We start from the raw sequence: 26,770 nt of genomic DNA, 5'->3' as shown, positions 1-26,770 counted from the left end.
AAGTTAGGGCTCTAATTCTGACTACCTACACATCTACGGTATCAATAGCAAACACTAACTGTCAAGTTCTTAGTTTCGTTCATTTTATATAAGCAATTTTAAAAAGATGGAATCCTGATTTTTCCTTCAGAAAATCAGCTTTGTTAATTCAGCATTATATGCAGCATTCTTAACTGAGGTAATAGTCCAATAACATATACATGTGGCTGAAAAGTTTCAGCTAAAAAGGTTGAGCTACTTCTGAGAACAAGATTAGGAGAAAATAAGTAATTTTGCTTTTATTAAAATAATTATTTCAACCATTTTGTTGAGAAACTCCATATTTTGGAGCAGGCATTTGAAATTTGTCAGGGGGTTGGGAGTTGCCCTGATGTCAGGAATGTGCCTTTTGCCATCCATCTGAACATTCATCCAAATTTAATCAAGTTATTTATAAGCCTCTGAAAAATCACAGTTCATACATGCTCAGAAGAGGCTTAATATAGTATGACAGCCATGTTATCTGTACTGGACATGCTCCATCTCCTTACGACTCCCGTGTGCCAACCAGACTTTGCATGTGCCATCCCCTAAAGTAACTGAGCCCTGGTCTACAGTACAAACTTATGCGAGTATAACTATGTTTCTCCAGGGTGTAGAAAATCCGTACCCCTGAGTGACACAGTACTATCGACCAAATTCCTGGTGTAGACAGTGCTGGGAGGGCTTCTCCTGTCAGCACAGCTACGAGCTCTCAGTGAGGTGCAGTACTTACGGTGACAGGATCGTCTTGCTGTCTGGAGTGGCTCATAAGTGTGAGTGCCTGTCTCGGGGCAGACTGTCAGAAAACAAGGGCAAACACCCCAGACTGGTGGTATATTCTATTATTAGATTTCACCAAGCCAATAACAAGCGTGAACTCCTGGATCACTATGCCCATCTTACCATGGAGTCACAGACAGTCCCCTTAGCCTCTCAAGCCTAGCTTGTCACCCAGACAAACTGAACTTAGTGATGATGGTCACATAAACCAAAAATCACACCCTGTCAAGTTTCTCCCAGTCCCAAATGACCAGTCACTTACTCCCAGATCAGTTGGTACTCAGAATCTTACACCAAAGACCTCGCTGGCAGCCAATTCTATAGTAAATTAACTATAGGTTTATTAGCTAAGAAAAAAGAATGAATTATTGAGAGGTTAAAGCAGGTAAAATATTATAACAGGTGAGTCAAAGTTTGCAAATCCAAAATGATAGCAGAGATGTAGTAATCTGCTGGTTTCCCAAAAGTCTTTTCCAGGGCTACCCAGAATAATTCTGGAGGTCTCTGTCTATTTGTTCAGGTATTCTGCCCTGTTAGAATCCAAATAGTCTAGAGATAAAGGATCTTCCTTTGAATCAGTACTAGTAGCTTCTTTTCACAGACAACAATCTGACAAGTATCTGAACCCACACAATGGTCAGTTGCTTTGAATTTAGCACTCCTCTTTATTTGCATTTGATGAGTTATTTAGTTCAATGCCTGCCTTTACATTGTAATAGCAATAGATAAGTGAAAACTATACAAATAACATTCCATTAGTTTTCATGAAATTCTAACACCTGACTACACTTTTACATTAACACACGCTTTGATCTAGGGTTATTTAATTATCAGGCATGCTTAATGTAATGCAATAGTAAACAACATGATATAGATAGGCAAAAGCAATACAATTAACATCTCCTTTGATCTCTTTTAACACACATGTGAATTGGCCTAAATATATACTAATACATTTAACTGCTTTGATATTCACACACAAATGAATTGGCCTATGTCTCTGACCTGAGCTAGTCTGTCAGTGTCATAAGGAGAAAGTCTCCTGTCCATAGGTAGCTTCTTCACTAAGCACGACAACACTGTTAAGTGTAGATGAGCCCTGAGCATTCTCCAGCCCAGAGCTTCAGGGGCTAAGCAGAAGTTTCCTTGCAAGTGCTTCTCCTAGGCCCTGTGAGCCACTATGGTGCCTAGCACTGGAACCAAGAGCAGGAAGACTCTCTCTCTCTCTCTCCTGTGCCCTCAGTGCCTCCCCTGCTAGAACCTAGGCAGTGTGAAGCAGTAAGAGGAAGCAACCTGACTTAAATGTAGAGGGGGAAGAGCAGGAGGTAGTGGAGCAGGGGGGTGAGGAGCAGAAGAGGCACAGATTGGCCCAGGGAGAATAAGAATTGAGGGAGACTGATACAGGAGCTGGCGGGGTGGAGAGGGACAGAAGTTGGAGAGAGTGGATGTGAACAGAAAGGGACAAAACTGGGGATGGAGCAGAGCAGAGAAGGACAGAGACAGGCAGGTGGGGACAGGGAAAGAAGGGTTTATAACCAGTAAATTACACTCCCCTCCAAAGCCTGGAATAGAATCCATCTCAATATTTCTCTGCTGTCAGCAAAATAGTTATGAAATCTACTGGCAAAGTGTCTCTCTCCTCCTTCTCTAGTGGCTGATCTACATAAAGAATAACTGCCTACTTCATTACACCATTAGCTCAGGCAGTAGAGGTATGTGCTGTGGATTGAATATCCCAGCCCTGCCAATGACCTATGCTGGGGTCACTCTGGTTTCATGTGATAGAATTTCTGTTTTTTCAATTTGCTTCTTTAAAAACATCGGGAATCACATACAAGAAGAGTATGTTAGAAGAAAGTTACAGTGGTAAAGTCAAGCAATCAAACATTAAGAAATGCCAGACTTAAGATGTTGCTCCATCTCCCTCATGCTCCACCCTTCCTGCTGCCCCTCCACCCATATATGCGTATGCATTAAGATGCAGTTAATTACAGGATCATATACTGTTTTTTCCACAGGACCCCTGCCTCATTCAGTACACAGCATGGATAGTGCTTACTGAATGGGTATCTATTTCATGTTTATTTTATCCTCATTATTCAGTGTGTGGCACAGAAGCTCTCCTGTAGCGCCAGTAACAGGCACATGGGGGATATGTTGTGACTGAAAGACTAAGATTCAGTTCCTGGCAGCCCTGGTGTGTTATCTAACAATTGCATGTTACATCATAAAGGTTTTCCTATCAATGTAACATTTACATTTTAGGTTCCAAGTGTCATGCAAATTGTACAGAAGACCACTGTTGGGGTGCCGGCATAGAGAACTGCCAGACATGTAAGTCCACAGATTAATTTAAAATATGCTTGTCTGAATGCTCTTAGGTATTTGTTTGTTTATTATTCACTGAATAATGTCCCTGTCAAGTCCTGATGTGATGGCCAGTGTTTTATGGAGAACATTATGCTCCCCTCCACTGCTCTGAGGACCCATAAGCCCACCGCACACATGGGTGGCTTGCTCCCCTAGCAACCATCAGGTATCTGAGTGATAGTTAATAATGTTCCTTGCAGTAGTAACTTCCACTATGTTTTTGCATATGCATGCACTGCTCTTCTTGTATAGCAAACAGAAGGCAAACAAAAGCCATTTGCAGCTCCTCACTGAGTAGCCACATTTGTGGAGAGAAACGGGACCTGGTGAACTGCACAGAAACCCCAAAATAATTTGTATTGGACTGAGATTTCTCCATGAATGCTCGGTCTTTGCATGACACTTTCAGTTTTGAAACCCCTTTTCCTGCCTCCTATAGCTTTTTCCCCAAATATAGGCCTTAGTAATTATAAAGGGATAATGAAGTAGCTGTAATGTGAATTTTTCTCCACTTCTGTTGTTTCAAGTAGAATGACAGTGTATTAACATATAAACTCCTTACCTAATATTTTAGGCTGAGAATGGGAATAACTCACCACTACTGTGTTGTTGTTTTTAAAATCCCCTTTTGTAGAATTCCAACATGAATACCAGATAGTCCGAAAAAGTCACACTCGTATACCTGCAGGCATGTAAAGCAAGTCCTGAGCACTCTCAGAAAATGAAGTGATGGCCTTTAAAGGGTGCATGGTCCAGGAGATTCACACCATGGGAGAGGTGTCCTAATTATTTATAGAGCACTTCAGAATCCTTAGGCAGTCCCGTTGCTCATAGGCTGAACACCCTTTACCCTGTAATTTTACGCATTGGATGCTTACTATGGGCATCAAGAGAACAACAAACACAAGATGTTTAGAGACACTTAAAGATCTTGTGAGGATTTTACTTTTCATAGAATCATAGAATATCAGGGTTGGAAAGGACTTCAGGAGGTCATCTAGTCCAATTCCCTACTCAAAGCAAGGCCAATTCCCAACTAAATCATCCCAGCAAGGGCTTTGTTAAGCCTGACCTTAAAAACCTCTAAGGAAGGAGATTCCACCACCTCCCTAGGGAACCCATTCCTGTGCTTCACTATCCTCCCAGTGAAAAAGTTTTTCCTATTATCCAACCTAAACCTCCCCCACTGCAACTTGAGACCATTACTCCTTGTTCTGTCATCTGCTACCACTGAGAACAGTCTAGATCCATCCTCTTTGGAACCCCCTTTCAGGTAGTTGAAAGCAGCTATCAAATCCCCTCTCATTCTTCTCTTCTGCAGACTAAATTCCTAGTTCCCTCAGTCTCTCCCCATAAGTCATGTGCTCCAGCCCCCTAATCAATTTTGTTGCCCTCCGCTGGACTCTTTCTAATGTTTCCAAATCCTTTTTGTAGTGTGTCCCAAAACTGGACACAGTAATCCAGATGAGGCCTCACCAATGTTGAATAGAGGGGAATGATCACATCCCTCGATCTGCTGGTAATGCCCCTACTTATACAGCCCAAAATGCTGTTAGCCTTCTTGGCAACAAGGGCACACTGTTGACTCATATCCAGCTTCTCGTCCACTGTAACCCCTAGGTCCTTTTCTGCTGAGCTGCTCCCTAGCTATTTTTACTTTTTAGTATATAAAGACTGATGGGGAATGTACTTTGAATACTTTTTGTTTCTTTTGATAGTTTATTTATTTCACTGCTTTATAATATGTGTAGTCTGCATTCAGGGAAATGCTATAGGTCCTTATTCTTCTCTCATACCAGCTTTACACTAGCATAATTCCACTGACTTCAGTGGAAGTACTTTTGATTTAAATCTACACAAGTGACAGCAAAATCCAGCCCTACAAATGTATTTAAATCTGAGCATCTTGCTCACAATTCAGGTATCAGGTCAGATATACATAGCTTCTAGAACAGGTTGGGAAAAAACCCACTCAAATATTCCCCCCTCCCTCATTTTTTCATCAGTTTCAAAACTTTTCAACCAGCTCTAATGGCTTCACTCCTCAATCATTCACAGCTGCTCATAAAACACCCTATGCTGGATATTGTGGAACAAATTCTACTGTTACTCTGTACACATTGATGTAAATAGTGGTTCTACGTGCAAAGCACTTGCAGGATCATGTCCACTGTTAACATGGTGTCCAGAGGTAATACTAACCTTTAGGCTTAAGAAATTTAGATCCTGATCCTGCAAACATTTATGCATGTGCTTAATCATACAGTAGTAGATTCATTGACTTCAATGGGGTTACTCAAGGGTGCATAAAGTTAAGCATGTACACATGTGTTTGCAGGATGGGGCTTATTTAGCAATTAACACTCATTTTGTTGAGCTTTTTATGAATCTGGCCTATCAGAAATGCATCCCATATATGGGAAATTTGTATGTCATATTTCTTTCCATCCTTGAAAAAATGGGGAAGATACTGCACAAAACACAAACATTTGCCGTGATAGACCTCCAGTGGGAAGCTTTTGTCAGTTGTTCTCAGAATGATGAGCTGTTTTACACCCCTGCTGATGCTTACAAAAATGATATGAAAACTCTGTTGTTGTATAACAATGTGTCTTTTTTCCCCACTGTTTCTGGTTGTGTGGAGGAGTTACTGCTACACTAGTTATGTGTATTTTGGAGATAATATGTTTCCTTGAAAATGTAGTATTTGATTGCAAATATGAGATCATAAAATAATAAAGCTTAGGTGCAAAAGTTTAACAGAAAGAAAAAGTAAATAATAACAAATTAAGACAAAAAAATAAAGAGGAAAGAAACAAGCCTGTACTGGTTGATTATCCTGTAGCACAGTGCCATTCTCTGATGATTTAAGTGTTAACTGTGATTGAACTGCAGTGTGACTATTTCTGAGTTACAAAAATTTTTAAAATATTTTAACTACTCTGTGCCCATTTGGGAACTTTATAGTTGACACCATGCTGTACACCAGTCATTCTCAACCAGGGCTCTGAGGCCCCTTGGGGTGAGGCGAGCAGGTTTCAGAGGGGCTGCCAAGCAGGGCCAGCATTAGACTCACTGGGGCCCAGGGCAGAAAGCCAAAGCCCTACTGCCTGGGGCTGAAGCCCAGGGCCCTGAGCCCCACCACTGAAAGCTGAAGCCGAAGCCTGAGCAGTGTAGCTCTGCGGGGGCCCCTGTGGCATGAGGCCCCAGGCAATTGTCCTGCTTTCTACCCCCTAATGCCGGCCCTGGTTTTTACATGCAGAAAACCAGCTATTATGCCACAGGTGAGCTGTGGAGTTTTTATAGCATGTTGGGACAGGTCTCAGAAAGAAAAAGGTTGAGAACCCCTGCTGTACACTGTGACCACTCAGCGCATTAGAAATCAAATCCTCCTGCTTAAAAAGCACAGTCACCTCCCCGCTGAATCTAAGGAAAATCAGTTCACCATGAAGGATGCATAGTTGAGCAGTTCTGGTTCTGTCCTTCCCAGGGCAGTGGTGCAAACCCACATAAGTCAATGATTGATTTTTTTTCGCTATTCTAGTCCAGATGATTTTGATACTAAAAAATTGTCGCAGGTGATTGTTTTAGTATTAGAAACAGCTTCTGGTCCAAAATTTTCCTCTTGGTTATATTGGTGAGCTGCATAACAGGGAGGAAAACTTAGCCCAAGTATTGAAGTTTAAAAAAAACATGTAGAAGGCATATGAAATAATTTGCGGGAGAAGTGTTCCTCTCCCAACATCAGGAATGTGTTTAGTATACTTATCACAGGGTGGGCAAAATACGGCCCGTGGGCCAGATTCGGCCCATCTAACATTTCTGTCTGGCCCACCATGACTAGCATTTCTGTCTGCCCCCTCTGCCCCCTCGCGATCTCCAAGTCCAGGCCACTATAAGTGCTGCAGCACAGCAGTGCTCAGGCAGGCTGCCTGCCTACCGTGGCCCCACACTGTTCCCGGAAGCAGCCGGCTGCTGCTGGCAAATCTCTGTGCGTCCCTGGTGAGGGGGAGGCAGCTCCGTGCGCTGCCCCTGCCCCCAGCACCAGCCTCACAGCTCCCATTGCCCAGAAACTGGCCAATGAGAGCTGCAGGGGTGGTGTTTGTGGTGTAGGCAGTGCATAGAGACCCACTGTCCCCCTCTAGCTAAGGGGCACACAAAGACGTGCCAGCAGCAGCCAGCCGCAGCCCCTTCTGGGAGCAGCTTGAGACCACAGTGTGCAGGCAGGCGGCCTGCCTGAGCCCTGCTGTGTCACCAGCCGGGAGCCGCCTGTGGTAAGCGCCTACCCCAGTCAGAACCCCCTCCTGCACCCAAAGTTCCTCCCAGACTCTGCACCCCAATCCATTGCCCCAGACTGGAGCCCCCTCCTGCACAAAACTCCCTCCCAGAGCCCACAATCTTCACCCTCTCCTGCACTCCAACACTCTGCAGCAGCCTGGAGCTCCCTCCTGCACCCAAACTCCCTCCCAGAGCATGTACCCTCTCCTGCACCCTAATCCCCTGCCCGGAGCTCCCTCCTGCACCCAAACTGCCTCCCTGACCCCACACACCTCCATTAATATAGGAGAAATGTATAGCCTGTGACAACTTACCACCTGTGGAGTGGTCCCCCTGTGAAAATTATTGGCCACTCCTGACTTAACAGGAACCTTAATGTCACAAAGAGTATGTACTGTTAATATAAAGCTGGTCTTCCCACCAAGTTGATATCGCAAAGGTAGCACCAGGGCCACCCAGAGGATGCAGGGGGCCTGGGGCAAAGCAATTTCAGGGGCCCTGTCAAGGTTTCTTTCCCCATTCTGAACTTATGGGTACAAATGTGGGGACCTGCATGGACACTTCTAAGCTTAATTATAGCTTAGATCTGGTAACACTGCCACCACCCAGAATTCCAGTATCTGGGGTACTCTCTGTTCCCCCAAAACTTCGTCCCCTCCCTGGGTTGCCTTGAGGGACTTCACCAATTCCCTGGTGAACACAGATCCAATCTCCTTGGATCTTAACACAAGGGGAAATTAGCTATCCCCCCTCCTTTGCCCCACCAATCCCTGGTGAGTCCAGATCCAATCCCTTTGGATCTTAAAACAAGGAAAAATCAATCAGGTTCTTAGAAAGAAAGCTTTTAATTAAAGAAAGAAAAGGTAAAAAGTATCTCTGTAAAATCAGGATGGAAAACGCTTTACAGGGTAATCAGATTCCTATAGACCAGAGGGACCCCCCTAGCCTTAGGTTCAAAATTACAGCAAACAGATGTAAAATCCTTCCAGCAAAAAGAAACATTTACAAGTTGAGAAAACAAACATAAGACTAACACACCTTGCCTGGCTAATTACTTACAAGTTTGAAACATGAGAGACTGATTCAGAAAGATTTGGAGAGCCTGGATTGATGTCCTGTCCTTCTCAGTCCCGAGAGCGAACAACAACAACACAAAGAGCACAAACAAAAGACTTCCCTCCACCAAGATTTGAAAGTATCTTGTCCCCCTATTGGTCCTCTAGTCAGGTGTCAGCCAGGTTTACTGAGCTTCTTAACCCTTTACAGGTAAAAGAGACATTAACCCTTAACTATCTGTTTATGACAGGCCCCTTCCATAAAAAAAAGTTGCAATATTATAGAATACTATATTCTTTCAGGGCCCAGGGCAAATTGCCCCACTTTTCTGTCCCCCCCCCACCCTCCCCCAGGTGGCCCTGGGAAAAATAAACATTTAGCACATGAGTAGGCAACCTATGACACAGGTGCCGAAGGCGGCACGCGAGCTGATTTTCAGCCCTCGTCCAGACTAACCCGCTGCATCGGCGGGTTAAAATCGATTGCTCGGGGATCGATATATCGCGTCTAGTCTGGACGCGGTGTATCGATCCCCGAGCGCGCTTACATCGATTCCGGAACTCCATCAATCCGAACGGAGTTCCGGAATCGACACGGAGAGCCGCGGACATCGATGCAGCGCCATCCAGACTGGTGAGTACCTCGATTTTAGAAATTCGACTTCAGCTACGTTATTCTCGTAGCTGAAGTTGCGTATCTAAAATCGATTTTAATTCCTAGTCTGGACGTGGCCTCAGTGGCACTCACACTGCCCAGGTTCTGGCCACCAGTCTGGGGGGCTCTGCATTTTAATTTAATTTTAAATGAAGCTTCTTAAACATTTTTAAAACCTTATTTACTTTACATACAACAATAGTTTAGTTATATATTATAGATTTCTAGAAAGAGACCTTCTAAAAACGTTAAAATGTATTACGGGCACACGAAACCTTAAATTAGAGTGAATAAATGAAGACTCGGCACACCACTTCTGAAAGGTTGCCAACCCCTGATTTAGCACAAACCCAGTTTTAAGAAAACTTCTTTTCAAGTCACCTTAACAAGGTATCACTGGTTTTCAGCATCAGCTAGTGCTAAAAGGCACTAAAGGTTATTAAAAGGGTTGGACACACATTTTCCGTCAAAACTCTTTTTGGATTGAAAACTATGGGTTTTTTAAAAGCAAAACAAATCATGGACAATGTCTGCTTTCCCTTCAAAATTTGTTGTGGCTTTTTAAATTAAAAAGCAGAAATTAGTCTGCCAAAACCTGAATATGGTTTGGGGTTTCAGAAGTGTGTGGCCAAATATTTGCTGCTTGCTGTGTTTGATTGTTTAAAGAAACAATAAAAAAATTCTCCTTAAAAAAAATCCAAAACTTTTGAACCACCTCAGCTTGTGACCAAACGCCTGAGCCCATCCAGTCAGAGATTTTTCCAGGTTTCTGATACTCTGCTGGCTTCTTTGATTCATATCTGTCTCCATAACTTTGGGTTCATTTAGCTTAGAACATAAGAATGGCCATACTGGGTCAGACCAAAGGTCCATCCAGCCCAGTATCCTGTCTACCGACAGTGGCCAATGCCAGGTGCCCCAGAGTGAGTGAACCTAACAGGTAATGATCAAGTGATCTCTCTCCTGCCATCCATCTCCACCCTCTGACAAACAGAGGCTAGGGACACCATTCCTTACCTATCCTGGCTAATAGCCATTAATGGACTTAACCTCCATGAATTTATCTGTTTCCTAGAGACTGGCTCCATAGGGTCCCTCACAAACTGGAGACGGTTACTGTGGGTTTGTCTTTAGTATAGCTTATGTACATAGTCCACGAATTGAGTATTTGAGCTTGTTCCAGAATCTGGGATGAGCCTATGGGTATGTCTACACTACGGGATTATTCCGATTTTACATAAACGGGTTTTGTAAAACAGATTGTTTAAAGTCGAGTGCATGCAGCCACACTAAGCACATTAATTCAGTTTATGTGCGTCCATATACCAAGGCTAGCGTCGATTTCTGGAGCGTTGCACTGTGGGTAGCTCTCCTGTAGCTATCCCATAGTTCCCGCAGTCTCCCCCGCCCACTGGAATTCTGGGTTGAGATTCCAGTGCATGATGGTGCAAAAACAGTGTCATGGGTGATTCTGAGTAAATGTCGTCAGTCAATCCTTCCTCCGTGAAATCAACAGCAGACAATCATTTTGCGCCCTTTTTCTCTGGATTGCCCTGGCAGATGCCATAGCATGGCAACCAAAAAAGGCCTGTTTTGCCTTTTGTCACTGTCACCGTATGCATACTGGATGCTGCTGACAGAGGCGGTACTGCAGTGCTACACAGCAGCATTCCTTTGCCTTTGCAAGGTAGCAGAGATGGTTACCATCCCTACTGCGCCGTCTGCCATTGCAAATTGGCAATGAGATGACGGTTATCAATCATTTTGTACGGTTTGCAATTGGAAAGTGGCGATGACGGTTATCAATCATTTTGTACCGTCTGCTGCTGTCATGGGTACTCCTGGCTGGCCTCGCTGAGGTCGGCCGGGGGCGCATGGACAAAAGTGGGAATGACTCCTTGGATTATTCTCTTCTTTATGTTTTGTCTAAAAATAGAGACAGTCCTGCCTAGAATATGGGGCAAGTCTACTAGAGAACCAGAGAACACAGCTGCTCTGGGTCAGAGCCCCAGAGATCCCGCAGAAATGATGAGCTGCATGCCATTCAAGGGGGTGCCCCTGCAACAACCCCACCCGTTGCTTCCCTCCTCCCACACCCTTTCTGGGCTACCATGGCAGTGTCCCCCCATTTGTGTGATGAAGTAATAAAGAATGCAGGAATAAGAAACACTGAGTTTTTAGCGAGATAAAATGAGGGGGAGGCAGCCTCCAGCTGCTATGATATTCCAGGCAGGACATTAAAGGGTGGGGAGGAGAGGAGCGCAGCCTCCCGCTGCTATGATAATCCAGGGAGTACAGAATCTTTTCTTTAGACATGAAATGGGGGGAAGGGACTGATGGAGCTCAGGCTCCAGCTGCTATGAAGGGGACGGTTACCCAGCATTTTGTACCATCTGCCAGGAATGACAGGGAGTCATTCCCATTTTTACCCAGGCGCCCCTGGCCGACCTCACCAAGGCCAGCCAGGAGCACTCACGGGCTGATGACGGTTTTCCCATTTTTTACCATCTGCCATCAAGAAAGGAAGGGGAGGGGATGCTGCTGTTCAGCGCCGAAGCACTGCGTCTACCAGCAGCATGCAGTAGATATACGGTGACATTGGAAAATGGCAAGACACTATTTTTTTCCCTTTTTTTTTCACGGAGGGGAGAGGGGTAAATTGACGAGATATACCCTGAACCACCCCGGACAATGTTTTTGACCCTTCAGGCACTGGGAGCTCAGCCAAGAATGCAAATGCTTTTCGGAGACTGCGGGGACTGTGGGATACCTGGAGTCCTCAGTCTCCCCTCTCTCCCTCCATGAGCGTCCATTTGATTCTTTGGCTTTCTGTTACGCTTGTCACACAGCACTGTGCTGTGGACTCTGTATCATAGCCTGGAGATTTTTTCAAATGCTTTGTCATTTCATCTTCTGTAACGGAGCTCTGATAGAACAGATTTGTCTCCTCATACAGTGATCAGATCCAGTATCTCCCGTACGGTCCATGCTGGAGCTCTTTTTGGATTTGGGACTGCATCGCCACCCGTGCTGATCAGAGCTCCATGCTGGGCAAACAGGAAATGCAATTCAAAAGTTCACGGGACTTTTCCTGTCTACCTGGCCAGTGTATCCGAGTTCAGATTGCTTTCCAGAGCGGTCACAGTGGTACACTGTGGGATACTGCCCGGAGGCCAATACTATTGATTTGTGGCCACACTAACCTTAATCCGACATGGCAATACCGATTTCAGCGCTACTCCTCTCATCGGGGAGGAGTACAGAAACCAGTTTAAAGAGCCCTTTATGTCGATAAAAAGGGCCTCGTTGTGTGGACGGGTGCAGGGTTAAATCAGTTTAACGCTGCTAAATTCAGTTTAAATGCGTAGTGTAGACCAGGCCTGAGTTGTGAAAACTGAAATGCTCAAAATAGCACGTGCATGTGAAAAAGTATTTTTCATTTATAAGGCCGGGGGTGGGGGGCTCAGAGGTTTGCTATGTGAAAGGGGTCACCAGTACAAAAGTTTGAGAAGCACTGAATTAACCCCTCTGGAGCCTCGGGGAATGCAGGGGAGGGAGGTCTCCCTTGGTAGCGTTGAGAAGGAGGTAGGTGGTGTAGGATATTGCTCTTTTCATGTGATCCCTCCCCCATGGCTCTCTTGGCTCTATCACTGTTAATCTAAAGTGGCTAATTTTAATGAAGTACCCTCCCGTGACATGAACTTCCCTATGGCACTGAAATTAAATGTAGACTATAATTTGGCATTTGAGACGTGAAATGGATGGTAGCCCTAAGGGAAAAGATAACAGCTTGGCTTTTTGTGTTAAATAGCTGTCTGCAAGCCTCAAACTGCTGAAAGAGCTTTAGGGTAGGGAAGGCTATGCCTCCCCAAACAGCCTGGGCCTGCCCCCCATCTGCCCCCCACCCACTTCCTGCCCCTTGACTGCCCCCTCAGAATCCCCGACCTATCCTGCTCCTTGTCCCCTGAGCGCCCCCTGAAACTCCCCCAGCCACCACCCTGGGACCCCACACCCCCATGAACCCCCCCTGCTCCCTGTCCCCCCAATCCCTGTTCACTACCCCCTGCCAAGTCCTGACAGACCCCCGGAATGCCCACGATCCAACCCCCTGTTCCCCATCCCCTGACCGCCCCCCCGAACCTCTGCCCCCTCCCTTTCCCCTGATTGTCCCTGGGACTCCCTACCCTTTATCCAACCCCCCCCAGCCCCCTGCCATGCTGCTTTCCCCCACCACCCTCCTCACCCAGAGCCTCAGCACGCCGCATCCAGGAGCGACCCTGGACAGCACTGCAGCGGCCTTACCATGTGGCTCTGAGTGGGAGAAACTCAGGACTCGCCCGAGCCATGCCGCTTTAGCTCTGTCCAGGGGGGGCGGGGCTGAGGGGGAGCCTCCGACATTCTTGTCTGGGCCCCTGCGGGGCCCAAGGCCTGGGACAAATTGTCCCACTTGCCCCTCCCCCGGGGTGGCCCTGGGTAGCACCAACTGGTATTTTATTATCTCAGTAAAACTATTAGATACGAAGGTTAGATTCCACTGTCTGATGCCATTGTAAATTGGGAGTGACTCCACTGATGCCAATGTAGTTATTCCTGATTTAGCAAGGTGCTGAGCACTGGCCCCTTTCCCACAAAGCATGTAAGCCTATCCTTAATGTTGCTTAACTGTGCTTTTCTGGATCAGGGCTAGAGTGTTCAGTGCCTTGCAGAATTGATGCCTTACTGCAGGTTACTGAGAGTTGAATTTGGCTCTAATACATTGGTGAGGAAAAGCTCAGAAACTCCCTTCTGGCCTCTCCATCCCACAAATTCTGCTTAATGATGAGAATTGAAATTGGTGTCTCGTGAGAGGCTCTACCTATGTGTTCTTTATCTGGAGTTTTCTTCTTGTCAATCTTGGTTTAGCAAATATGCATTTTAATTCGTTTTTTTTCTGTCTTTCAGTAACAAAAGTCATCTGTGCCCAGCAGTGTTCAGGCCGATGCAGAGGAAGAGTGCCCAGTGACTGTTGTCATAACCAGTGTGCTGCTGGGTGTACAGGGCCTCGCGAGAGTGACTGCCTGGTAATACTACAGCAACATGTTTAAAGTTCAACAGCAGCAGCTAAGCTTTGGGCTGAATGCACTGTAATTTTTTTTAATCTTAGGACCCTTGAAAGTGATACAATCACAAAATATCTTTTTAAAATATGTACGGGACAGACTCTCCACCAGTGTAAATCAGTATAGCTCCAGTTCAGTGTAGCTATGCCAGTCTACACCAGCTGATGATCTGGCCCATGTATTTCTTACGCTTGGCAACAACAGCTTAGAATTTTAAAACAAAGAATGTAAAAAATGAAACTTACTTTTCAAAATTTTTAATACCCTTTTTGCATTTCATTTAGTTTAGACCATGAGGATAGATTATGCAATTTTCTTTTTCTGTCTTTCATTTACTAGAACAACTCTGCTACGGTTCACAGTGCTCATAGGGTTGGAATCCAGAAAAACCTGTTTACACTAGTTTTTGGCTTTTTTTTTTTAAACTGTTGCAATGTTTCCATTGATCTGTTTTGTGAACCTGTCCCCCTTTTAAAACACGTGATTCTATTTAGTTTCCACTTAATTTAGTGTTAAGCCCAATTCAGGCAACTTCTGTGGAAACGGTGCAGTTTACCTTTGTTTGGATATATTTGTGTGTCCATTAAAGATGTAAACAAATCACATTAATTATGTTCTTATTGATTCATGGAAGGGAACGTTAATTCTCTCTTCTCAGAAAACCTAGGGAAGAACCAAGAGAGGAAGAAAGATTGTCAACTTGAATTAGCTTTGTAAAAATGACTTGCACTTCATAAATGCCCATTAAATTGCTCATCCCCTGTAGCCAAGCCTAATGGCATTACTTTAATATTTAACTGTCCAGGTCAGTAATTGACTGCAGAGACTTTATTTCATTAATGTTATTAAAAAGTTGCCAGTAAAGAAAACAGCCATTTATCTTGATCTGGTTTCTGATTTCTTAGCTCTGTTGTTGCTATCCAATACATGCAGGCAGAGTCCTGTTTCTAGGCGGAACCCATGGGCACTCCATACAAGTAGAAGGGTCCACCTCTCAGGGATCTGGTCCAGTTTTGGAGCCTGAGTTTGTGAGGACTTTGTAATGTAGAAGTTATTTGCATGAGTCCATGAAGATTAAGAACCCTCATACTCTATTTTTGTAAATGTCACCCAAGATTGCTCTTTGCCCTTGGACTCTCTTACCTGAATAGCACAAGGGCCCAATCCTGGAAAGTTCTCTGTGCCTCAATTAGTGCTAAGAACCTGCTAGATCTGGCAGTAGCAGCCTTATAAAACAGGAATTATACATTTATTGTATCTTCCTTTTTGCTGTAAAAATAAATAGTCATTTACTTTGCACCATTGTCACATTGTTCAATGGCAGGCATGCCGCAAGTTTCGCGATGAAGCAATGTGCAAGGATACTTGTCCACCGTTAGTGCTGTACAACCCGACCACCTATCAGATGGATGTCAACCCAGATGGAAAATACAGCTTTGGAGCCACTTGCGTGAAAGAATGTCCACGTAAGCTCACTTAAGCCTGCAATCTGGTCAGACCAGGGAAAATAGAGGGTCAAGGAAGCAGCAGGCAGAGGTTGATATTGGTTCTCTCCCATCCAGTTCAGGCCCCCTCAATTTAGTGCCCCCCTTTAGGCCACTCTTCTCAGCTGCTTTTGCTATGGAAACCAGTAGCAGAAAATCAGAAATGAGATGTAGCTGATAAAATACAAACAGCCTAAAATTTTTGTATCCATTCTTTTTATTGGTTTTTCAGAGTGGTTTTTGTTTTAATTGTGAAGATTTTAGCTTAGTCTTTAATCGTGAACGCCAAAAAGAAACACTTTATAAAACCCATCAAACTCTTATAAGACCTGATCACGCTCCCATTGAAGTCAGTGGCAAAACTCTCACTGACTCCAATGGCACAGGGGCAAGCCCATAAATAAAGTGGGGCTGGTTCTTAGTGGGGGCTTACAGAAATCTACTGTTTTTAACACCTATGGTATCACATCACAAAGCATATGGGTTCTTTTTAGCTCCTGTATTCATTGCCGTGTGTATATCTATTGTGGGTTTTTTTCCTCTCTATTCCCTGTCCATGGTCTTTTAAGAATATTTATTTAAAGGCAGAAAAGAACCCGAGTCACAGAATTAGGACCTGTATCTGAAGGTCACCATAGCCTATTATAAAGATGGTGTTGTATTATAAAGACTGAGGATGGGGTTGGGAATCAGGAGGTGTTGAGCTCTACTCCAGCTTACACTAGTGATTCGCTATTTGGCGTTAAGAAAGGCCAACTTTCTGTCTCAACTAATATGATGATAATAATAGTTATCCCTCCCAGCCCTCCAGGATATTGTGAGGATTAATTTGTTAATGTCTGTAATTTGGTTAGTTAGTGCTTTGAACGTAGCAAGCTCTAAATACACTAATATTGTGTGTTTTAATTCACCCCTTTTCTATTCAAAAATTAAAAGGCACTTCAGCATTTTGTATCAATTAAATGCCTGTTTACACCATAAATACAAACCCCAAAGCATCTCTCCTTTGTTTCATTGCCCACATTGCATTTCTCTTCCTGTCTTTGCAGATAACTATGTGGTTACAGACCACGGCTCGTGTGTTCGCTCATGTAATATCGATACCTATGAAGTGGAAGAAAACGGTGTTCGGAAATGTAAAAAATGTGATGGGCCATGTAGCAAAGGTACGGAAAGTGCGTCAAGATATTAACATTTTTAGTGTTAGGAGAATTTACTTGACAAAGCATCCAACCAAATGGGACCCTAATCCTAACTGGAACCTCAGGGTGCTACTGCAATATAAATATTGAATAATAAGATGGAGGCCTAAGCAAGTAGTTTAGCAGGGAAATTAATGCTCCAGAGTATGTACTCAAGCTGGCTCACTCGGCGTGTGCAGAAAGTAAATGCTGCCTCTTGCACAGTTTTGCCTAGTTTGTCTTCTCACCTCCATGCCTAGCTAAGCTACATTTTAGGTCCTCGCAATATGAGAGGCTTTAAAAAAGAAAAAATCTAACTCCATTTCAAAATTTATCAAAATCGGTTAATAAATAAAGGAGAATCTCTCTAAATATAGACATTATCATTCAAATGTGACACATCTGGCTACACAAATACCCTTACCCCATCCTTAAGTAATTGTTCATTAGTGAGAGGGTTGAGGAAAAAAAACAATTGCTCGTATCAAATTAGTGTTTCTATGAGTAAGTCTTACCAGTATCCTAAGGCAGCAGTTCTCAACCGGGGGTCTGTTGCCCCCGGGGGTCCATGAGCCCTTTCAAGGGGGCTGCAGGGCCCTGCATCTGAAGCCCTAATCTCTGGCACCCCATACAGGGCTGAAGCCAGGGGGCGCGGGGCTGAGTCCCTGAGCTCATGGGCAGAGTTGGGGACATGGAGGGCATTGCCTTCCCGCATCCCCAAACTGCAGCAAAAGAGCACAGCAGTCCCTCCCAGGGGCAGCTCCACACCTCCCCTCCACAATCTCCTCTCCCCATCCCCTGGTCAGATCAGAGGCAGGAAGCCAGAGCCAGGCAATGTGGGGCAGCTGCTGCTCTGGCTGGTGCCATGGAGCAGGCAGCCGCAGCGTTCCCTCCTCTCCTGCTGGTGCCCCAGGTTGAAGCTGCTCCTCAGCACCCAGCCCCCTTTGCTCCCGCAGAGGCAACTGTATGACCCCCCTGAGTGGGGAGACTCAGCTCCATGGCTGGCAAAGCCCTCTGGGAACAGGGACCACAGGGGAGTCCTCCCAGTACACAGCCCTTATACCCCTCTCTCTATACCCTGAGCTACCCTCTTCCCTGCACCCTGAGCGTCCCCTGGGCCTCTTACACTTGACATAGCTTAGGGCCTCAGAATGTCTGAATCCGGCCCTGGGAGTAACACAAAAACAGCTGTGTTTGGAGAAGCACGTGTGTGTGCATGCACCTTTATGGGCTTACACTAGATCCTGGGCTGCACAAATAATTGAGCAGCAGCCATCTTATATTTAAAAAAAAACAAACAGAGGTGAGACCTATCTTGGGAGCAGATTATCCCACATCTGCCTATTGCAAGGTTCTTGTACCTTCTTCTGACACATCTGGCACTTGCCTCTGTCAAAGAGAGGATGCTGGACTAGATGAACTGTGGGTCTCATCCAGTATGGCAGTCTCTGTGTGCCTAAACCTCTTGCACTTGAGTAGAACTAGGGGCCCTACTCATATCCTAGTGTTGCAAGTAGCGTGTCCAGCAACTGCAACATCATATGTATCATCATAAATGTCTGTTCACCACCACCATCACTCCTTAGTTCAGACTGCGTTGTGGTTTGTGCAGCGTTTATTAGGATCATGTCCAGATCTTCTATGTGCTTATATGGCAATATTACTCATTCACATCACAGCCTTGACTTTCCCTCTACTGAAGATACACATACATGCCTGCATCTCTTCTCACCTTGACTATGTCCAAGCTCTATGGCCTCCACAAACCCTAGTTCTCGGGGCCCATCATATACAGAATGTAGCTGCCTGCCCTTTCCTACCAAGCAGCACATCTACATTCTCCCCATCCCTACACAGCCCTATTGGTTCCCCATCCAGTTCCCGCTCCTCTTAATACACTTGCTGCTATCTATCTCTTAGATCTTGTGTGTCTCTCTCCTCCCAGCTCATTTTCTCTGTCTCTTCCCATAATCCTGCCACTTGGTACAAAAGGCTTTTACACCTGCCGCTACTGGACCTTATTCTCCTCTCACACCAGTTTGAATGAGGAGAAACTCCATTAAAATCAAAGGAAATATCCTTATGGGAAACTAGTATAAGTGAGATGAGAGTCTGGTGTACTCTAAAGGTTATCTGCTTGCTTGCATAAATATATCTTTTCTTATAAGTTTAAGTATTTGATTTATTGTAATAGATTTGTAGATTTATATTGAAATTGAGTTTGTCTGCAGTGCAAGGGACCTACAGGCCAAAACCTGTATGTTAAGCTTAGGCAAAGTTAGCATATCTATATTAAGACCTTTTACCCAGATAGCAAAGTTGACCTACATATTGAGACCTGTTACCCAAACAGATAAAGACCTACGCGTATGTCTAAGACCTTTTATCTAGACCAATAGACAGTGGAAGAATGCATAGGGTTTTTTTCAGTGTTGTACCCACAGACTTAACAGACTTATGTGTGTATGTACACGTCATCAATACACACAAACATACTAGCCTATGGGGTAAGTGTACTCTAATATTTCTGTGGGTGAGGAATGAAATTTGGGCATAGGAGGAAGGATTTCCGGTACTTGTGTCCTATAAAAGAGGTGACCCACCTCGCTAGCATGTGCCATCTATCCACGATGACTACTAACTATTAGTAGACCATACTCATTTTCTTTTCAAACTTTAAGTTTCAAGGGGACTAGGCTAGGCTTGATTTCTCTAACTGATTGTTCTTAGTTTTGTTTATTAGGTTTTAATTAAGTTTGTTAGTTAAGTAAACTCTAAGTTAGCTTTGATAGCTCTTAGCATTAGCTTCCTCTGCACCTCTCACTCAAGAGTTGAGAAATCAGAACCACCAGAGGCGAGGTCCTGTGTCTTTCATTATCAGGTTATCAAGAAGGGATGTGAGTATATTAGCCAAAGCTTTGTAGCATACAATACCATATTAGCATATGTATCGCTTGAATAACAGTAATACAATTGTAACTTTGTAACTGATTATTTTACCATTTAATTGCTATTTCACTGATTTTAATAAAAAGTCTTTACGGCTACATCTGTCTCAGTGTGAGCTTTCTATCACACCCCCGAGAGTCCTTGTAAAGTCTGTGGAGCTTGATTTGGGACAAGAACTTTTATCTTATGATCAAATAGATTGGCGAGCCTAAAACTCGCACTATCCAAATTAATATTATTAACACACCCTAGATCAAGGTACACTGGGCCTCGGACCCTTTTAAAAAAAACTCACCTGAAAACAACCTCTTCACCCTTGCTTTTAACTGTTAATTTCTCTTCCCTCTGGTTTTGGCCTTAATACTGAATTATTATTATTTTTTTTAATTTATTCAACATACAAGTCCAGAGCAGTGTAAAGGGGCCTTATTGTGCATGAGTCTAAGTTCCCCAATATCTATGCACTCATGTTTTCTCAGATTATTACCATGTCTTGCCAGCTGTCTCACCTTGGGTATTTCTGTAATTAATTTTATGGCTACAGATCTAGAGATAAAACAGCTACAATAGAATAATGTCACACTGATGTTTGTTTTCTTAAATTCATTAATTCCTAAAATCCCTAAGAAACCTGCAGCTTTTGTGCTTTCATTTTAACAGTCTGCAACGGGATTGGAATAGGTGAACTGAAAGGGATTCTCTCCATAAATGCTACAAATATTGACTCTTTCAAAAATTGTACCAAGATCAATGGGGATGTCAGCATTCTGCCAGTAGCATTTCTAGGGTAAGTCATCAGTTGATTCATATGTGGTTGGGGAAGAGGGGTCATGATTGGTCTTTTACCAGAAGCAGCCTTTAAAGTTGATGTATTCTTTTTCAAATTGCATGATCTGTTTGATTTTTAGTGATGCCTTCACCAACACGCAACCACTGGACCCAAAGAAACTGGATATCTTCAAAACAGTAAAAGAAATATCAGGTAGCATTATGTTTGGCTTAAAATTTTGTCTGATCTTGTAGTCCCAGAAAACATAAACAAAAGGGGGAAAGGAATAAGAACAGCTTTTGTTAAGAAAGACACAAGAAACTAAATAATCTGAGTTAGTTTTGGTTTAAATCCAGAGTAACACCTTTCAACCGCAGTCAGTGGAATTACTCTGGATTTACACTCATGTAACTAGGGTGACCAGATGTCCCGATTTTATAGAGACAGTCCCAATTTTTGGGTCTTTTTGTTATATAGGTTCCTATTACTCCCACCCTATGTCCCGATTTTTCACATTTGCTGTCTGGTCACCCTACACGTAACTCAGATCAGAATCTGGTCTTAGGTGTTTGGTTTTACCAGCCCATCCCTTTTGCTGAATTGTCAGACATATTAAAGTGCAAAACCAGAACACTTTCAGACACCCAAGAAGTATGATGAAGCAGAGGCACAGTAAATGGCACTCACTGCTAACCCACCCTGAAATAATGTCTGCATTTCCATTGGTGGAAAACTTTTCAAAGGTTCTTTGGGAAATTGTATTCCGTTGCTTCCATCACACCAATGGGAGTCACAAATCTGAATGCCTTTTCCTTTTATCCATGCATTGAATGCTCTCTGTGGCAGCACAGATGGCCAGCCTGGGCCTGATTTTGATCTCACACCAACAAAAACCAGGAGTACTTCTGTTGGAGTCAAAGGACTTCACACCATTATAAAAGCAGTGTAAAATCTGAACGGGACCCAGGGTCTCCCCTTTTTCTCTCATTTTAAATATGTCCAGTTATTTTAAATATAGTTGTCACTACGTTTAGAAAACTTTTATATAAGACCGTTCCCCAAATTCTTTCCCCATTGAATGTCCAAGCAGGGAAATCAATGTCTTTAGCAGTTAAACTCTGCTGTGCTTTTCCCCACTCACTTTTTTCCATTTCCTAAATGCTTCCAGTGCTAGAAAGCTCCAGTGATGGCCTCATGTTTCAATGAAATCCGGGGACACTCTACTGCAGCATTTCCTGATAAGAGCAGAAGCTCCTGTGGTCTCTCAAGTGCTGCAGGATGTACAGCTCAATAACACACTAGACTTGTACAATGTTAAGCCCTCTTGGTGGCCTGAAAGTAAACTGTTTACAAAGCAGCGTTAAAAATATCTGTAGACTCCCTAAAATGTAATTCTTCATTTTGCAAGTCTCATAAAGATGCGAAGAAGATAAAAGTGCCTTCCCCAGCTCGACAGGAATTCACAATAAAAATCCCATTTTCAAGCTGCTGAGGTTATGGGGGTTTTTTTGTTTTTTTTTTTATTCCTGTTTCAGGATTTTTGTTGATTCAAGACTGGCCTGCAAATGCCACAGATCTCTCTGCTTTTGAAAATCTGGAGATTATACGAGGCAGAACAAAGCAACAGTAAGTAAACCATGTGCCAGAATGAGGGTGAGATAAACTGTGTTTACAGCCAGGTTTGTCTAAATGATAAAAGGTTTTTGCAAAACTTGGGCTAAATTCTCTGATGGTGTAAATTTGTGTTGTCCTGTTGAAGTCAATGGAACTGCACCATTTTATACCAGTTTTATACCAATTTGGCCCTGTGTGTCCAAGTGACTGTGTCAAGACATTGTCCCTGTTTATATCTGAGAGGAAGGATGGATTTGGGATTGGAGTGTTGGAATGGACTTTGGGAGATGTGGCTTCAGTTATTGGTCCTGAGGCAGTCTTCCTCTGTAATCTTGAGCAAGTCACAAAATCTCTCTGGCTCCGATTTTTAAAGATATTTGAGTGTTGCTCTGCTCAACATTACAACACCTGGGAGCCTAAGTTACTTTTTGAAAATTAGACTTAGGCTCCTAAGTCAGTAAGGCCTGTAACTCAGAGCAGAGCAATGCCTAAATACTCCAAAAATGTGGGCCTCTGAGCTTCAGTTCCATAGATATAAAATGGTGATAATATGGGCTTGTCTTTACGCTGGGGCAATACGCTCTACCAAACTGTGATGTCAAAGGCTCACATTAATTGGTCTGGGTAGACCCTGCTGATACAGACTAAAAGTTCTCTAGTACACCATAATATAGTACTATTTGAAACAGTAATGTGCATCAGCAGGGTCTACATGGACCAATTAATGCTCAACACATTAGTGGGCTTTAGAAATCACAGCCCCAGAGAGCACATTGCCCCCACCATGTAGACAATCCAAATATTTCATTGCTTCCATTCCTTGTCCGTCTTTTATGTAGATTGTTAGCTCTTTGGTACAGAGATTTTCTCTTATTCAGTGCATGTACAGTGCCTAGCACAATGGGGCCCTGATCTCAACTGGTGCCTTTAGGCACGACTGTGATATAACTAATGAATTACAGCAGTGCCCAAAAGTCCTTATACGAATCAAGGCCGAGTTGTGCTTAGTGCTGCACTAACATGCTGAGTAGTATGGCAGACTCGAGTGAAAAATAATGACTTTAGCTTTACCTCCATACAGTATTCGTGCATACATGATGCAGTGGGTCTGTCCTGTGTCATAGGACTTAGCTTTCAGTCCCTACAGAAAATCAGATGTGAATATAGTACCTTTACAATAGATATGGCATAAGAACATCTGTAATATCACACAAATTAAGTTTTGTGGACCAAGCAGTATCTTTCCTTGTAAAACACTCAGTTTACAGTAACCCAGATGGGTCTTCGAAATTCAAAAAGAAAATAAGACCACTTTTAATCTATTTCCATCTGTTGTTCTTTTTGCCCCACATCCATTTTAGTGGTCAGTATTCTCTTGCCATTGTTAACCTAAAGATACACTCTCTGGGATTGCGCTCCCTCAAGGAAATAAGTGATGGTGATGTCGCCATTATGAAAAACAAGAACCTCTGCTATGCTGAGACAATGAACTGGAATAAACTCTTTGTGACAGAAACTCAGAAAACAAAAATCATATCCAACAGAAATCAAGACGAATGCAGTAAGTTAATATTGTTCTTTTTTCCCTCTTGGAATGCCATTGTGTGGTGCAGAAAAAGAGATTGTGACTAGTAATTTAAGCAAACCTTTCTTCCTCCTTGTATATTACCACAAACAAAAATCTTTGTTAAGCTGCAGTTGATGTTATTCAACCTCCTTTTCTATCAACACAATTACTAAAATTCCAGGCATCAGTTAAACTGATAGTCGCATCCCCCTCAACCTCAATTCACATATCTTGCCTGCCAAACACAATAATAACTAAGCACTCCTCTGCTCCATAGCCAGCTCCCATCAATGCCAACATATAACCAAGTACAACTCCCAGTCCCTCACAATCCTCCTCAAACACGCAGTCTTAACTCCATCCTCAGATAGACTGAGGGTATGTCTATATCTACAATTTTGCAGCGCTGGTTGTTACAGCTGTATTAGTACAGCTGTATAGGGCCAGCACTGCAGAGTGGCCACACTTACAGCAACCAGCGCTGCAAGTGGTGTTAGATGTGGCCACGCTGCAGCGCTGTTGCACACCGCGGGGAAGGAGACCTGCTTGGAGAGGGGGTCGGGGAACGCCAGAGCACACCGCGGGGAAGGAGACCTGCTTGGAGGGGGGGTCGGGGAACGCCAGAGCACACCGCGGGGAAGGAGACCTGCTTGGAGGGGGGGTCGGGGAACGCCAGAGCACACCGCGGGGAAGGAGACCTGCTTGGAGGGGGGGTCGGGGAACGCCACAGCACACCACGGGGAAGAAGACCTGCTTGGAGTACACCTGATGACCAGCGCTGGTGATCCAGCGCTGGATCCTCTACACCCGAGGCACGACCGGGTGTACGGCCAGCGCTGCAAACAGGGAGTTGCAGCGCTGGTAATGCCCTGCAGGTGTGTACACATCCTAAGTTGCAGCGCTGTAACCCCCTCACCAGCGCTGCAACTTTGTAGTGTAGACAAGGCCTGAGATAAGAGACCTGCGTGTAGTGGCAAAGCTCGTAATGTGGAGTTTCTCAAGGACAAAGTGTGAGATAAGAGTTGAAGTGGTGCATTTGAATGTGATTGTAAGGATGTGGGTGTCTTCGTTGTATTTGGTTATATAGTGGAACTGAAAGGGAATTTGTTGTGGAAGAGAGAGGGGAAATCCTGGCTCCACTGAAGTGAATGAGAGCTTTGCCACTGACTCTAATGGGACCAGGATTTCACATGAGGTGTTTGGGAATGCATATGGGTATGATACTGTGAATATAATGAGGCATGTGTGTTGCAGCTAATGTGAGTGTCTGCTTCAATGGTGACCTCCTGAAGTGTTAGTTTCAACTTCTGTCCACTTGCATGGCAGAGGCAGGGAAGGTCAGACCCCAAATTTAACTTGTTGCCTGTCAAAGGCTGTGGATGATGCTGTACTGAAGTAAACCTGGGAGGAAAGGAGGGCGGGGAGGGGGTTCACCCTTGAGAATATAGACTAAATTGCTTCCTCAAGCTGCCCCATCTCAGCACTCTCAAAGCCTCACTGAGATTCATGAGCTCAAAATTTTGAGGCATTAGCCATGCAGAACCTAGATTCTGGCAGTTTTGGTGCAAACTACTCTTCCCGCTCACACAGTGGCAGAGGCTCGATTTATACATCCCAAATGGGGAGCAATATAAAAAGATAAAACTCTGGAGTCAGGTGTTCTCTTCTGAACACGTTCACTTGCACTGTAGGGACTGTGTGCGAGTGCACGTGTGTGTTTGCACGATGTTGTCCTCTAGCAACTGGCCTACACAGAGGATAAAGGATTAACAGTGACTGACAGCTAGGCAAGATCTGCTTTGCTATGGCTCAGCTAGTAGAGGTTTGTTGTTTTGGAGCAGAAAAACAAAGGTGAAAGTTCGAACTCCGAATATTTGACTCATTCAGTCAGGGTCCAATTTGAGCTTCCCATTGACTTGCATGGATGTTGGATCAGGCCCTTATGTGTCTCTGCAGCATATTGATTTGTTTTATGTTAATGTCCATTTTAGGAGTAGATTTCTTTACAACAGATTAATCCATACCTGATTAATAAATAGCCACAGACCAGCATTTTTCTTTTATATTGCAAAACTAACAATCCCATTTAATTTCAAGCTTTGGAAACTAGAGAAAAGCATGAATGTTTCTCCTCCTGCTCTGTAATGCTGTCAGGATCCTTCAGATCTACTCTAGGTTAATTTGGAAAAATTAGATCTCAAAAATGAGTCATTTGTGGTGCTCTAATACTCTGCATTTTTACAGAGCACAAAATGTTTACTCTCTCTCAATTGCTCTCTATGAAATTCCTGGCTATTGTTTGTCTTTGTCTCTGTCTCTTTCAGCTGCTGCGAAACATGTTTGTGACCCTCTATGCTCAGAAGTAGGCTGCTGGGGTCCAGGGCCCTTCCATTGCTTTTCCTGTCGTCATTTCAGTCGCCAAAGGGAATGTGTGAAAAAATGCAATGTTATGCAAGGGTAAGGAGGTTTTTTGGGGACAAAGGGAGAGAGGAAGGGTTAATGTAGGAAGAAAAATATTCACATTACTAGGGGGAAATAAAAACCAGGAATTCTAGTAATATCAATTTTTGTTACTTTTGCAAAAATGTTGGTTTGAATGTAGTACCTAAATACAGAAAAGAGGGGAAGAAATCCCCTTCTATCTCTGAGAATACTTAGCAGTCTGTTCCCCCAGCATCAGTTGGGGGATGTACATGGATAACTCCCCTAAGACCTACTGGGAGAAGACTGAAATTTCAAAGGGGCTTAAGGGAACTAAGCACCCAACTACCACTGAAAATCAAGCAGCCTACCTCCCTTAGGCCCTTTTGAAAATCTCAGTCTTTAAACATATTAGGTGCAATCTTAACCCTATTGTAACCAATGGGATTTTGATACTGACTTCAGTGGGACCAGGATTTCACCCATTGATTAGCCTCATTTACTTCAATGGGACAACTCAGTGGGGT

The 26,770-nt window shown here is 43.9% G+C and overlaps 1 protein-coding gene across 4 annotated transcripts in view; it reads left to right on the top strand.

Moving 5' to 3' along the window:
- Positions 1 to 26,770, top strand: part of EGFR (epidermal growth factor receptor) — a 228,706-nt gene that overhangs the window by 152,414 nt on the left and 49,522 nt on the right. For 3 of the 4 annotated variants that reach the window (XM_030551430.1, XM_030551428.1, XM_030551427.1), the window contains exons 5-13: positions 3,067 to 3,135; positions 14,101 to 14,219; positions 15,583 to 15,724; positions 16,792 to 16,908; positions 20,533 to 20,659; positions 20,781 to 20,854; positions 22,177 to 22,267; positions 23,617 to 23,816; positions 26,147 to 26,279. In XM_030551430.1, coding sequence (XP_030407290.1) covers positions 3,067 to 3,135; positions 14,101 to 14,219; positions 15,583 to 15,724; positions 16,792 to 16,908; positions 20,533 to 20,659; positions 20,781 to 20,854; positions 22,177 to 22,267; positions 23,617 to 23,816; positions 26,147 to 26,279 — 1,072 coding nt within the window. The remainder of the gene's footprint in view (positions 1 to 3,066; positions 3,136 to 14,100; positions 14,220 to 15,582; positions 15,725 to 16,791; positions 16,909 to 20,532; positions 20,660 to 20,780; positions 20,855 to 22,176; positions 22,268 to 23,616; positions 23,817 to 26,146; positions 26,280 to 26,770) is intronic. The other variant, XM_030551429.1, reaches the window with a different exon arrangement.

Source organism: Gopherus evgoodei, chromosome 2, assembly GCF_007399415.2.
Source record: "Gopherus evgoodei ecotype Sinaloan lineage chromosome 2, rGopEvg1_v1.p, whole genome shotgun sequence".
Taxonomy (NCBI): Eukaryota; Metazoa; Chordata; order Testudines; family Testudinidae; genus Gopherus; species Gopherus evgoodei.
Note: the sequence above shows the minus strand (reverse complement) of the source record. Positions and strands in the feature narration are given on the sequence as shown.